The sequence below is a fragment of the Monopterus albus genome, unplaced genomic scaffold (genome assembly GCF_001952655.1).
Source record: "Monopterus albus unplaced genomic scaffold, M_albus_1.0 scaffold49.1, whole genome shotgun sequence".
Classification (NCBI taxonomy): domain Eukaryota; kingdom Metazoa; phylum Chordata; class Actinopteri; order Synbranchiformes; family Synbranchidae; genus Monopterus; species Monopterus albus.
In genome coordinates this window covers 207,242-220,141 of record NW_018127929.1, presented here as the reverse complement: position 1 = coordinate 220,141, position 12,900 = coordinate 207,242, and the positions used below count along the sequence as shown (strand labels likewise).

The window sequence follows — 12,900 nt, the reverse complement described above, 5'->3', positions numbered from 1 at the left end:
TTGGATTGTACCATGCTAAATTTCCCCACAAAACATTTTGATCACTGGTGTTAAATAACTTTAGTGCCCTGGATGTTTTGGTTTTTTTACACTGTTTGCTTTTCATGAGACCGGTCTCTTTACTCATTGATCAGGAGGTTTAATAATCACACAGGGCTGGTGGTTTATATGCTACTACGTGACATTACAGGTCATACAATTAACCTTCCACTTTTGACTTGACACAGTCTTTATTGAGACCATCACTTTAGGCAAAGAACTGCATGAGACCATCACTAATTCTAACACTATTCACAGTTTATAGTTGGATTGTGTTGCATGAGTAGACTGTATATAGAGCTTGTTTTGGCATCACTTCTGCTTTTTATATAGTCGGTGGTTGCATCTATCAGAGTTGGTGTTTTCAGAAGGCTTTGTGTGCACATGCACAAGCAGCTGAGGGTTTGACATTTAAAAAAAATTATCAAACTTTTGCTTGAGATATTTCTCATCTGTGCATATTCCTCATTTATGCAAAATACATGAAAAATGAGCATTTCCATAAATTTTTAAATGATGCATGTGACTAATTATAATCAGCACATTGTTTCTTTTTGATCCACATTGGATCGAATGGAATCACATGGTGGTGAAGAGCCTTTGGTACTATTAAGGTTACAGAAGGAGGTTTAATTAAGGGGTGTGTGTGTGTGTGTGTCTGTGTGTTAACGAGGCATTGTAGGAGTAAGAGGAAGTGAAACACAGAAGAATATTGTAATTATAACTTCCAGGAAAGGTGAGAGGTCTGTGGATTAATTAATGCAGTCTTTTCTCTTGTTAAAAATCAAAACTGTCAGTGATGATTACTGTACTGAGAACAGTATGATGTAGGTACACTCATTATGCTGGGCTGCTTCAGTAGATACAATAGTGATGCTCTTTCCTATGAAAGATCTTCTCTAATCATTTTGTTTCCAAACAGAATACCAAGGCAACTCTTGCATCTGTGCTGATTTGTTTCAAACTATCAGTTATCCATGTAAACTTACAGTGACAGTCCCCTCCTTTATAGTCTGAGACTGACAATACTCCACTTATTTTTTATTTATTTATTTTGTTTTCAGGGAGCCAACAACATCCAGGTGCGGAGAGCTGTGAAAGACACATTCTCCAACCCACAGTCTCCCCAGCCGTCCCCTTACAGCTCCCCCAAGTCGCAGCACAAGGCACAGCAGAGCTTCCTGCCCCCAGGCTGGGAGATGAGGATAGCCCCCAACGGTCGGCCTTTCTTCATCGACCACAACAGCCGAACAACCACCTGGGTTAGCTGACAGGCTGGACTTCTGAATGTTCAGTTAGTTTAGCACTTTATTGTTCAGGGCTTTAATTTTCAATCCGTTTTTAGTAGTTTACAGGAAAGAACAATAATAGTTGTATGTGTATTAAGATATATATATATATATATAAAGAATGAGTACTGGATTTGATTTTAATGGACACCCCTCTAAAGATCAAAAATTTTTATTGTCAGTTCACTATATGTGCAGGACATGCAGAAAAACAAAACACCGGTTCTCTCTCACCTAGTATTGAATGCCACACCATTTAGGAAACTAAAATAGAATAAAAGTAGAGTAAAAATAGAATAAAAAGAATAAGAAAACTAAGTCAGAGTGGTTAGGATAAAGCTAAACGGTACAACCTAACAGGCTATAACTCAAACCCTGTACAATCAGTGACAGTAGAGCAAATAATAACAAGAAGATTAGCAGATGGTTGTGAGATGCACATGGACGGTAGTGCACATGACCAACAGCAGCAGATATGATGGTAAAAACAGTCAGCAGCAGACTTAATGTAATATAACTGTTGGCACATCAAGTACGACATGTACATGACTCATGAGTAGTTTATATTTCGTGTTTCTGCGTGAGTGTTAGAGATGATCTCACTGGAGCTCAGAGCGACATCTGGTGGTGAGGAAGCCAGCTTCACATTGGCTTCAGCTTCTATTGTGATTCATTGTCAGATCTGGAGAGTTTTGTTATATTTAGGACCTACAGTTTTATCTTTATGCTGTAGCAACTATAAAATGTTTTATTTTCCTTTTAATTACAACCACCTTTTTTTGTTCATTCATTCCTTCCCTTGCCCTGACAACTAGGAGGATCCCAGGTTGAAATATCCGGTCTATATGAGGAATAAGAACTCAATGGAGCCCGGTGAACTCGGCCCTCTTCCTGTAAGTACAGTCAGTTTCACCAACTGTGCATTTAACAGCTTTTCTGCGCCATGATATTCATGTTGTGGTTTTTGTTTACAGTCTGACTTAGTTAGTCTAAGTGGTGAATTTATCTTTGCTGTGAAGTATGTGAATGAAGGGACCTTTGCAGTAAAAGAGAAACCATGATCATGTGAGCAGACTGTATAAGATATTTTCTTTTTAGTCCTGTTGGAAAAGAGAGGGTCAGTGGGAGAATGCACCTGCCTGGGGGGGGGTGATATTACATTGTGAGTTGAAGACTGACTGTCACCTGCACTATTATCTATGTGACAAAGAGAAACTGCCAACCAGTGGGCTAAATGTTACACCGATGCTAGTTGCTGAATAATCAAAGCTTCATGGGTTTGTACCATCTCACAGGCTTGTGTGTGGTATGTGCATGTGTGTGTGTTCTCTCTCTCTCTCTCTCTTTCTCTCCATTCTGGTGGATCTAATGTATGCTACTACTTCTACACCTGACAATGTCTGTTTGGCAGAACCTACCAGAGGAGGTTGGTTGGTGCCTGCCTACCTACTTGTCTGGTCCGGTCCAGTCTGGTCAAATGCCTGCACAGAGCCTTGTGCTGTTTATTTTTTCCTCTCTTTCTCTTTTTTCTCTTTCTCTCTCACGACTGGCATGGATGGACTGTACATGTCCCTCCCTTTTACCCCACTTCCTCTCTCTGTGCGCCCTCCTTGCACCGCCACCTTTCCATTCTGCTAATGACTGGAGTTCTCCGCCGTCCTCCTGGGATCCCTCAGACTGCTCCATGTCTGTGTCCCTTTATGAGTGTCTGAGGCACAGATAGACGAGTTGGGAAAGTGGAACGAGGCCGGATGCACCGGGTATTTGTTAGAGAGAGACGGAGAACAAACAAGGAAGGACTGAAAGAGGAAAATGGGGTGAATTGGGGCAGAGGGAGGGTTGGAGGTTTCAAGGGAAACAAAAGGTGCCGTACTGTCGTTAGAGGAAAGAACTGGCTGTATTCTGCATGTGCTATCAGCTTTTCACTGTGGTCTCCTCTCATGCAGTTGCAGCATACTTAGAAACATACTATACATGCTGTAGGTACACCCTGTTTGACAGACTGTCAGACTCGGTCTCTCTCCCTACCCCCTTTTACTCTGAATCTACTGCGATTTATTTATTTATTTTTCCAATTGCCTGATTGCTGATGTCTGTGGCCTGTGACACTGTACTGAGTGGTCACAGTGTCAGTGGTGGTGTTCTGGTTTGAACTAGTACTGGTGATTTCTTTCTATGTTGTGGTTATTTCCCTGCCTTGCTGACATCGAAGACCTGTCTCAAATATAAGAGAAAATCCTTTCAGTTCCTTTGTGGTGTTTGCTTGAGCTTGCCCTTCCTGCAGTGCTGGGCTGTCGGCGTTTAGCCCAGCTGACGGTCAGCCAAGTTCAATCAATCATAAATTAAAAAAAGGAAACAAAGCAGATGGATTTAAATTACTATTTGAGCATGGCCTGGTTATTAGTGACTGTGAAATTACCATCTGAGCATGGCCTGGTTATTAGTGACCGTGTGTGTTTTTCCTGATTCTTCCTCTCTTTTGCTCGCTTTTCAGCCTGGGTGGGAAGAAAGAGTTCACACAGATGGACGCACCTTCTACATCGACCACAGTAAGACGACTGTCATTCTGTTTCCATGCTTGTATTTGGTCATTCTTTATCTGCCTTTCTCTTTTTAGCATCTGTACTTTTTATAGCACGTGGCAGTGCGGCCGCAACCGCAGATTTTTCAGCGTCAGCAAAGCAGCTCATCCATTCTGGCTTTATGTAGTGCAGCAGTGCCACTTAACTGAATAAAGTGGAAGAGCAAGGCAGATGATCAGAGTCTTGAATTAATTTCACTACATTTCTGTATGCCTTGATGGAGATTGTTAATTATATACAGTAATATTAATGGTTTTAGTTCTTGATGAGTTTTTTCTTTAGTTCATAAGATGGTGAGAACATGGGCCTTACACGTCTCAGAGCCCAAAGTCTTTGTGAGAAGTTGAAACCAGCTAATTCTTTAGACAATTGCTTAACGGTTAACTGATTAGAAGCATTGATTTATTTTCTGTGACAAAACAAATCCATTAATGAACTCATCATTTCTGCACTAGATATCCTGGTGAATCCTGCTCACATGCTCTTTGTGTTTTGTTTCTTTCAGATACAAAGAACACACAGTGGGAGGATCCTCGCCTGCAAAGCCCAGCTATCACAGGACCTGTGAGTCGTTGCCTCCTACCACCCTGCTTATTCTGAGGGATTCTGCCACTGTAGTTCTATCTGTCGCACACTATCCGTGCTGCTTTGCACAACAGTACACCACTTTGTCACCACAGTTGTCACTTAACATGCCAACGCCTTCCTGTCATTCTGTGTACCACTTCAGATAATGTTCTCCCTTGCTGCCGTCGCTCCTCGCCAAGTTACACTCATGTCGTTTTTGTTGTTTTAATAAGAAATGGAAACACATTTAGTTTTCCTACTAAAACCTTTACATCACAGGCAAAGTGTCCGAAGGGCATTGATCAGTTTTACCTCCCATGTGTGTTGTTTGTTGTCTGTGCAGGCTGTTCCCTACTCCCGAGAGTTCAAACAGAAATATGACTACTTTAGGAAGAAATTGAAGAAACCGGTAAGAACGGATTTAAAATACAGATGCATCTTGGGTTTCAGGCTTCACACTGGGAAACCTTTGCATAACAATACCACGGCAAAGCTACATTTTCTCAAGCCGACGGCTCCCCCTTGCGCATGAGGGCGGTCCAAATTATGTCTGTTTTGATTATGTTCGATTGGATACTTATTCAGCTTTCTTGATGCCGTGTGAGTTTGTTTATGATAAATATTAATTGCAATCATTTCACATTTCTTTGTGAATATCACTTTGTAGATAGAGTACAAATTGCATGTTCCTGTCCTTTGTCTGTTTTCTAATGTTTGAATCTAAGAAGCCAGTTTTATTTTGCGAACTCTTCCAGGCAGACATCCCCAACCGATTTGAGATGAAGCTGCACAGGAACAACATCTTTGAAGAGTCGTACCGTCGAATCATGTCCCTGAAGAGGCCGGATGTTCTGAAGGCACGGCTGTGGATCGAGTTCGAGTCGGAGAAAGGACTGGACTACGGTGGTGTGGCTAGAGAGTGGTTCTTCCTCTTATCCAAGGAGATGTTTAATCCCTACTATGGCCTGTTTGAATACTCTGCCACGTAAGTCTTTGCTTCTTTGTGTGTGGTTGCTTTAGAGTTACAGAGCTGCCTCTGCCTGAGGAGAAGTTTGAACCATTGAGGTGTTGAACACGATATGACACAGGTGTTATTCAAAGCTGATGAAAAAAAAAATCCTTTACTGATGTATTTTTGAATGGCTTTTTCCACAAAGTGTGTAAGGTTTCCTTTCACTCGGACTAATGTCTCCACTCCTTCTAAATGGAATAAATGTTTTCCACATACACGACATGTCAACATAGAAAGTGTCTTATGTTTGGTGCTTTTGTTGGCACCAGACTTGGTTGATATTCTCTTAGTTTTGTCATGTAGGGCAAACGTAACAAGAAATAAATAACACAAATGGAGCGATTGAAAAGTCAAGGAAACTAAAAATTTGCTTGATTTAATACAAAATATAATTATAGGCACGTCGTGATTATTCATCACAGCAACTTTTTTTTTTTTTAATTAGTCCTTTCATCGCCATGTAACTGCATGTAATGAAAATTGTTTTGCAATATGGGATGTAAGATGTCCCCAAAACAGCGGCAGCGTCTCTGTGAATCATGCAGGATTTTCTTGCCATGGTAAAATAAAGAAAAATGTGACATGCTATACCTTAAGATTTATTAACCACAGCTACAGGATATCATGAATAAGAAATAAATCAATAACTGTCTGGAGCACGGCCATTTGCTATGGAATCAAGATTATTTCTATGAAGGCATTAATGTTTGTTTGTTTGTTTTTTAAATATTATAATTGTAATATCCTGCACCAACTTTCCTCTTTTCATAGATTAGGGCTACAAATAGAAATTTCATTTGAGATATATTTATTTACCTGTTTTAAGGTTTACATATATGACTGCACTAGCATTACTGAATTGCTGACTTTCCTCCACTGTGTCTGTCCAGGGACAACTACACTCTCCAAATCAATCCCAACTCTGGCCTCTGCAATGAGGATCATCTTTCCTATTTCAAGTTCATTGGACGTGTAGCAGGACAGGAATGGCTGTGTTTCATGGAAAACTACTGGATGGTAAGCTGCTAAATGTTGGATCTTGTCTTTGATAAATGTACTGGAGAAAAAAGAAATCCCAAATCTTGTTAATATATTACTGTATTTTCAAGTTCCTCATGTCTGAGAACATGTTTTACATTTTTTAAACTCTTTTGCAAACACTATTACAGCACAATGTTCAATCTTCTTCTTTTTCAGGTTTTTTCATTCGACCCTTTTACAAAATGATGCTGGGAAAACAAATCTCTCTTAAAGACATGGAGTCTGTGGTAAGAGCCAAGACAGAAACCCTGCAATCTCACAAATAAAATCCAATGAATGAGTTAATGTCCTTTGAGTCTAATGTTTCTCTGCCCTGCAGGACAGTGAATACTACAACTCTCTGAAGTGGATTCTGGAAAATGATCCCACTGAGCTGGACCTGAGGTTCTGTATTGATGAGGACAACTTTGGACAGGTGCGCAAGGCTGAATGAGTTGAAATCTTAGTTTTAATTGCAATAAAGTAAAACCGCTGGATATCATATCATATTTCCTGACCTTTATTTTCCTTGTCGTCGTCCCCCAGACATACCAGGTCGACCTGAAGCCCAGTGGCTCTGACATGGTGGTCACCAATGAGAACAAAAAGGAATACATCGAGTAAGGAATATAAATTCAACTTGTTTATAATTATGTGGCCTTTTAACAGCAGTTATTATAAAAAAAAACCATCATGAAACATTGAGCTAAAACTGTTCATTTTATCACTAATCTCTCCGACAGTCTGGTCATCCAGTGGAGGTTTGTCAGTCGGGTCCAGAAGCAGATGAACGCCTTCCTGGAGGTATTTATCTGCAATAATACTGTCACCACATGGGGGCAGTGTGACCACAGACTTCGTGCTGGCCTTTGTACCCCCAGTTAAATCTACCTTCATTAACAATGCTTTCAGAATGTTGAGTATTTTGTGAATTCCTTGAATTGTACTTTCATTAGAAATATGTTGTAATCTCTTCTTTCTTTCATTTCCAGGGCTTCACTGAGCTCATTCTCATAGATCTGATCAAGATCTTTGATGAAAATGAACTGGAGGTATGGTTGCCTTGTTAGTAGAGCTGAAATGACTCGTCAGTAAATTATTGATTGACAGAAACTGAATCTGCAGAAACTATTGACTGTTCATTAGTTTTTTAAGTAAAAGGACCAAAGATTCAGTGGTTACAGCTTCTCAAATGTAGCAAACTGTGACTTTTAAACTCTTACTCAAACACAACAAACCATGTCTTCTTGGACTCTGGGAAACTGATGAACATTGTTCAACTGTTATCTGATGTTATATTGACCCGCTGATTAGTTGAGAAAAACACTGGCAGTCCTTTAAAATGACAACACTCATTAGTCACTGTGATATTTAAAGCGTGAAATTCCGTCTCTGCTAAGAAGTAACAATAACAGTAAATGCTGTCGTTCTCTTCCGTCTCTGTGCAGCTGCTTATGTGCGGCCTGGGGGATGTAGATGTGAACGACTGGAGACAACACACTGTTTACAAGAACGGCTACTGTCCCAACCATCCAGTCATACAGTGGTTTTGGAAGGTATGTCTGTTAATACAGACACAAGTATGCATGCATCACACTTTTGTGAATATGTAGTTTAAATTTGCTATATTAAGTCCTTGGAAGCCAGATCTTTCATAATGAAGGTTCGTTCCCAGCTTCACCCGGCTGCGGCAGGTTAGCTGGCTTTGCTTTTGAAGATCAAAGTCTGTTTTTGAAGGACAGGCTTGTTTGCTCTGATGAAAGAGCCTGAAGTAGTAGGTGCCCTGGTTATCATCTGTCTTCACCTGAGCTTCAACACACACAGTTTGTGCATGTGTATACACTTACACACACACAGTCATGTCATGTCATCTGATTAAGTGAAATGGCTCAACCAGCTTCTGTTTGAATTGGTACTATCTTCTTTTTTTTTTTACTTTGATTTTTGTTTTTCCTTATGCACAAACTTACACAGGCTATATTGCAAAACTGTGCAAAATCTTTGAATAATTTCATTGTTTTTTCTGTAATGTAATTGTGGCAATGAGACAAACAATTTGATAAATCAGTCTGTAAATCTGAGAGGTGTGATCTTTCCTCTCTTGTCAGGTCGTCCTGTTGATGGATGCTGAGAAGAGGATCCGACTCCTCCAGTTCGTTACAGGAACATCACGAGTGCCAATGAACGGCTTTGCTGAGCTTTATGGTACGTGAGCTCGCCGGACAACTTCCGCTTCCTTTATTCCTGCTTCTATAACAGTATCGGCTCTTTGAAATCTGATACAGCTGCAGGGCCTGAACTTTATGCAACAGTGACACAAAAGTTGTTTTCCCAGAAGAGATCAGTCAACAGTGTTGCTGTTCCAAGAACTGAATTACTGTCACTGCACACACACAGATGTGTGATGTGTAGAACAGGAGCGACAGATGCTAAATGTTACATCAGCCTATAAGGACTAGAAGACTGTTTTATCAAAGTTCAGGCTTTTTGCTATTTTTGTCTCTGAAGATAGTTCATATCACTCAGGCTGTACTGCGTGTTCGGATTGTTGAACCTAAACATCTAAAGTGCCTAAAATTTAAGCACAGTGCTGTATGTACTATAGAGTCATGCACAAGGCTTTAAATTATTTAAAAATAGGTTTTTTAATGTAAGATGTAACAATTACCCACGTGTCCTCCTTCCTCCTGTTGTTGGCAGCAGCACTGACTCAGTCTGTCTAATTGACCCAGCATACAACACACAGCTGAGGTTACATTTGTGGCCTAATAAAAGCACTTCTACATCATCGCTACAGTGTCATCAGAATCATAGCCTCTTCTTTTGTGCCAGGTTCTAATGGTCCGCAGCTGTTCACCATCGAGCAGTGGGGAACACCAGATAAGTTGCCAAGAGCTCACACATGGTATGTCACTACCACACACACACACACACACACACACACACACACATACAAACAACTCCAAGAGGCTGCAGCCATGCTAGCGGCTTTGAGCTAAATGCTACCATGTGCATGCTAACATGACCACAGTGGCAGTGGTCATGTTAGCATGCTAAGCAGGTGTAATGTGCACCATGATCAGCAGGTTAATCTGCTAACATTTGGAAACTGGCAGTAAACTATGCAGCTGAGCCTGACTGGCATGTTACTTTTGGAGGTATTTGGTCATAAACCAAAGAATTGGACAAATTAAAAATGTCACCCACTGGCGCAATTAGGGATCTCCAAAGCTTTAAAGTCAATCCTGAGGACATAAATGCTTGTACAAATTCTGTGCCGGTCTATCTAGTAGATGTTTCAGTAGATCTTTCGCTGCCAAAGTGAAAATGATGACCTGCTGGAGGAGTCAGCAAGGTGTTTAGGAACCAAACTTTCATGGCAGTGTGTTGTGTGCAGTGGAACAGAATACCACATTACCTTTTTAAAATATGTCCATTACATGCTTTCCCTGTCAGTTTCAATCGCTTGGATCTGCCCATCTACGAATCATTTGAGGATCTGAGAGAGAAACTGCTCTTGGCTGTGGAGAACGCACAGGGCTTCGAGGGGGTCGACTAAAACAGCAGCTTCTGCCACCCAGCCAACCAACCAGCCAACCAACCAACCAACCAACCAATAATAATAAAACAAACAAAAAAAAGTCACGGGGATGTCAAACCAGCTGCTGTAGCAGTTCTGTGTCAGCATGTTGTACTGTAATACCTGAGCCACCAAACCCAGCACAGTGGTTTGAGACTGTACAGCGACTTGTCGAGCCAATATGCCTACATCTTTGTACCTTTTCAGTGCAGGTAGGTCACTCCCTAAAGGTGCTGGGGAAAGAAACCTACTATCCACAGGCACGAGCAATGAGCAGTGCGAGCTGGCCCCGATCTGCCTTTTCTTTCCCCTCTGCCCCCATCCTGTGAAAATCTACAGTGCTGGAAAACTTTAATGCATTTCAATAGCTCCTTTACTATAGCTCAGTATTCAAGCACCCTCCAGTGGGAGGGTCCTAGCATGGCCTTAATCTGGCTTCTACATGCACTATTTCTCTCAGAAACTGCAATGGCACTATGATCACAGCTCTCTCAAATCCTTAGACCAACACCAGATTACCTTAGGAATGCTAGCCAGTCACATTTCAGGAAATTGACCACACCCCCTTCGCAAAACCTTGAATATGTTGTGTGATCAGAAATTGTCACTGCAGCCGTTTGTAGAATAATGTTTTGTTTTTTTAACCACTGGTAAAGATTCAAGAATGGGGGATGAAATAATTCCCGAAGTAGTTTTTTTTTAAATAACAATGTTTGAAATCATGGAACAGATTTAGTTTTATTATTATTATTATTATCATTATTAATCATTGATAAAATTCAGCAATACTCAACATATTTGTACTGATGAGCAATGTTGTTTACTATTTTGACAGGTCTATATGACTACATGTGTAACAAAGTGTAAATCTGGTCAGTCTGGGGAATGAATAATCCATATCATTTGTTATGGTGATAGGAAATGTGTTGAAATGGTTTTTATCGTAGAGCTATGAAGGCAGCATGAAACTGTACCTTGTGTTTGACTGCATAGTAATTTGAACATGTAAAGGTTGGGAAGGGAAAACTGAAACTGGGGTTAGTTTCACCGAGACATTGCGATTATATTATTATCCTTATGCCTGTTGCTGTTCATAATGCTGTAAATTGTCCTGAAAAACTGTTTAAGTTCTTTCATGATATATAAATATATGTATGTATTACATTTAACAGAAGTATTACTGATCAACAACACTAAGATGAAGCTGTATGTGTGCATGCGAGTGTGAGAGAAAAGCTGTGATTGGCACTGAATATAAAGCAGCACATTTCTTACTAAGGGGAAAAAATGGTTTTTCTTTTTTACTTTTTTGTTTCCTCTCTCCTTTTTCTAACACCATTTAACCTAAAGGGCACTTTATAGATCACTCTGAGGTCATGTCGCCTGTTGTACGTCTTTTGTCATTAACTTGAATGTGTTTTTTTTTTTCTGCATGCACTAACCAGTGCAATATAAATAGTTTGTAAATCTGGGCTGCTGCTGCTGCTAAGACAGAAAAAGTTGACAGATGTGGAGCAGAAACTTTACATCTTTTAATGTTACCCGTTTTATCTCTTTTGTTCCTTTTCTTCACCTTTTCCTCTCGTTTCTTCTTGTGATCCAACCACTCAAACTGACTCGGTAAAGATTTGTCTCTCTTTTTAAGAGTTTTTTATTTTTTATTTTTTATGAATGACATGAAATATCACATTTGTTAAAGATTCCACCCCTCTTTTCAACTCTGTGGTTCATTTAATTTCAGTCAAATAAAAATGGAACTTCTCAGTGTGTTGTTTGAGTTCATTGAGACTGGACCTTTTCCTTTAGTCATACTCAAAGTAGAAATTAGACGCTTTGTGAAAACCTGGTGAACTATGGAGAAAAATAATTAATAAATAACCACAAACCCTGTTATTAGTCTGTTCTACTGATGCAGAGTAAGTACATTTGATTAAGTGTGGTGTTTACGATACTTTGTCTCCTTGGTACTTTTTCTATTTAAGTACATTTTGCTGTTAATACTTAAGATTTCAAATCCTAAATTTACTAGCAACAGAGAGGCTGAAGTGGTTGTGATTTTAGCTTTACCTCTTCCAAATATATATTTTACTGGAGTTAGAGAGAATCCCGCCAAATGTGTTTGCACGTTCTTCTAAGGTGACCTTTGTGGACATGATTGCTTTGGATTAGCAGCTCTGATTAAGAACCGGAATAGCCCTTTAGGTTTAGTAGCTGTATAGCCAGGAATCTGAACATGCTTTTACTTGTGTCAGCATGTTGTTTCTTTCACAGGAGTTCACAAAGTTTTTTTTAAAAAGGTTGTATTCCCACATGGACAGGTGCTGCAGCTGCTGAGTGAGAGTTTCAGTCCATCCACGTTAGAGATGGATTCTTGAAATCCAGCCAACACATTCAAACACCTGTAGATAAAAATCATTTTTCAAAGCATACAGGGTAAGTGTACCTGAAATTAAATGAATGAGATGAACAACCCTTTCTGTGTGCGTGTGCGTGTGCACATGGTGTGGTGAAGGGACCTCAGTTCATTCACACAGCCAGTCTCGGGAGTTATCAGCTTCAAGGACGAGCAAATAAAAGCCACCCTGCCAGTGCGGGGACATTTTATCAAGCCCTCCTGCGCTTGATCTGGTCACAAACAAACCAGGAGCCAACTCTTCCAAAACACTGCACTCCACTCCATAGTCAAAGGAGAATAAATCTCTCTTGATCTCGCAGCATAATAACACACAAACATATTTCTATGGTTTGCTGTAAAAAAAAAAGATCTTGCTAGTGAAGGTGAGGCCTCACAGTTGGGCTTTTCTGTCAGTG

At 40.2% G+C, this 12,900-nt stretch overlaps 1 protein-coding gene across 1 annotated transcript in view; it reads left to right on the top strand.

The window, feature by feature from the left end:
* The window catches only part of nedd4l (NEDD4 like E3 ubiquitin protein ligase), a 43,124-nt gene extending 31,616 nt beyond the window's left edge, over positions 1-11,508 (top strand). Inside the window, 17 exon segments of the mRNA XM_020600934.1 lie at positions 1,104-1,301; positions 2,144-2,221; positions 3,823-3,877; positions 4,416-4,474; positions 4,821-4,886; positions 5,233-5,462; positions 6,380-6,470; positions 6,473-6,506; positions 6,687-6,757; positions 6,850-6,945; positions 7,056-7,129; positions 7,253-7,313; positions 7,502-7,561; positions 7,958-8,065; positions 8,618-8,714; positions 9,342-9,414; positions 9,966-11,508. Coding sequence (XP_020456590.1) covers positions 1,104-1,301; positions 2,144-2,221; positions 3,823-3,877; positions 4,416-4,474; positions 4,821-4,886; positions 5,233-5,462; positions 6,380-6,470; positions 6,473-6,506; positions 6,687-6,757; positions 6,850-6,945; positions 7,056-7,129; positions 7,253-7,313; positions 7,502-7,561; positions 7,958-8,065; positions 8,618-8,714; positions 9,342-9,414; positions 9,966-10,068 — 1,554 coding nt within the window. The 3' untranslated portion in view covers positions 10,069-11,508.
* The last annotated feature ends 1,392 nt before the right edge of the window (positions 11,509-12,900 follow it).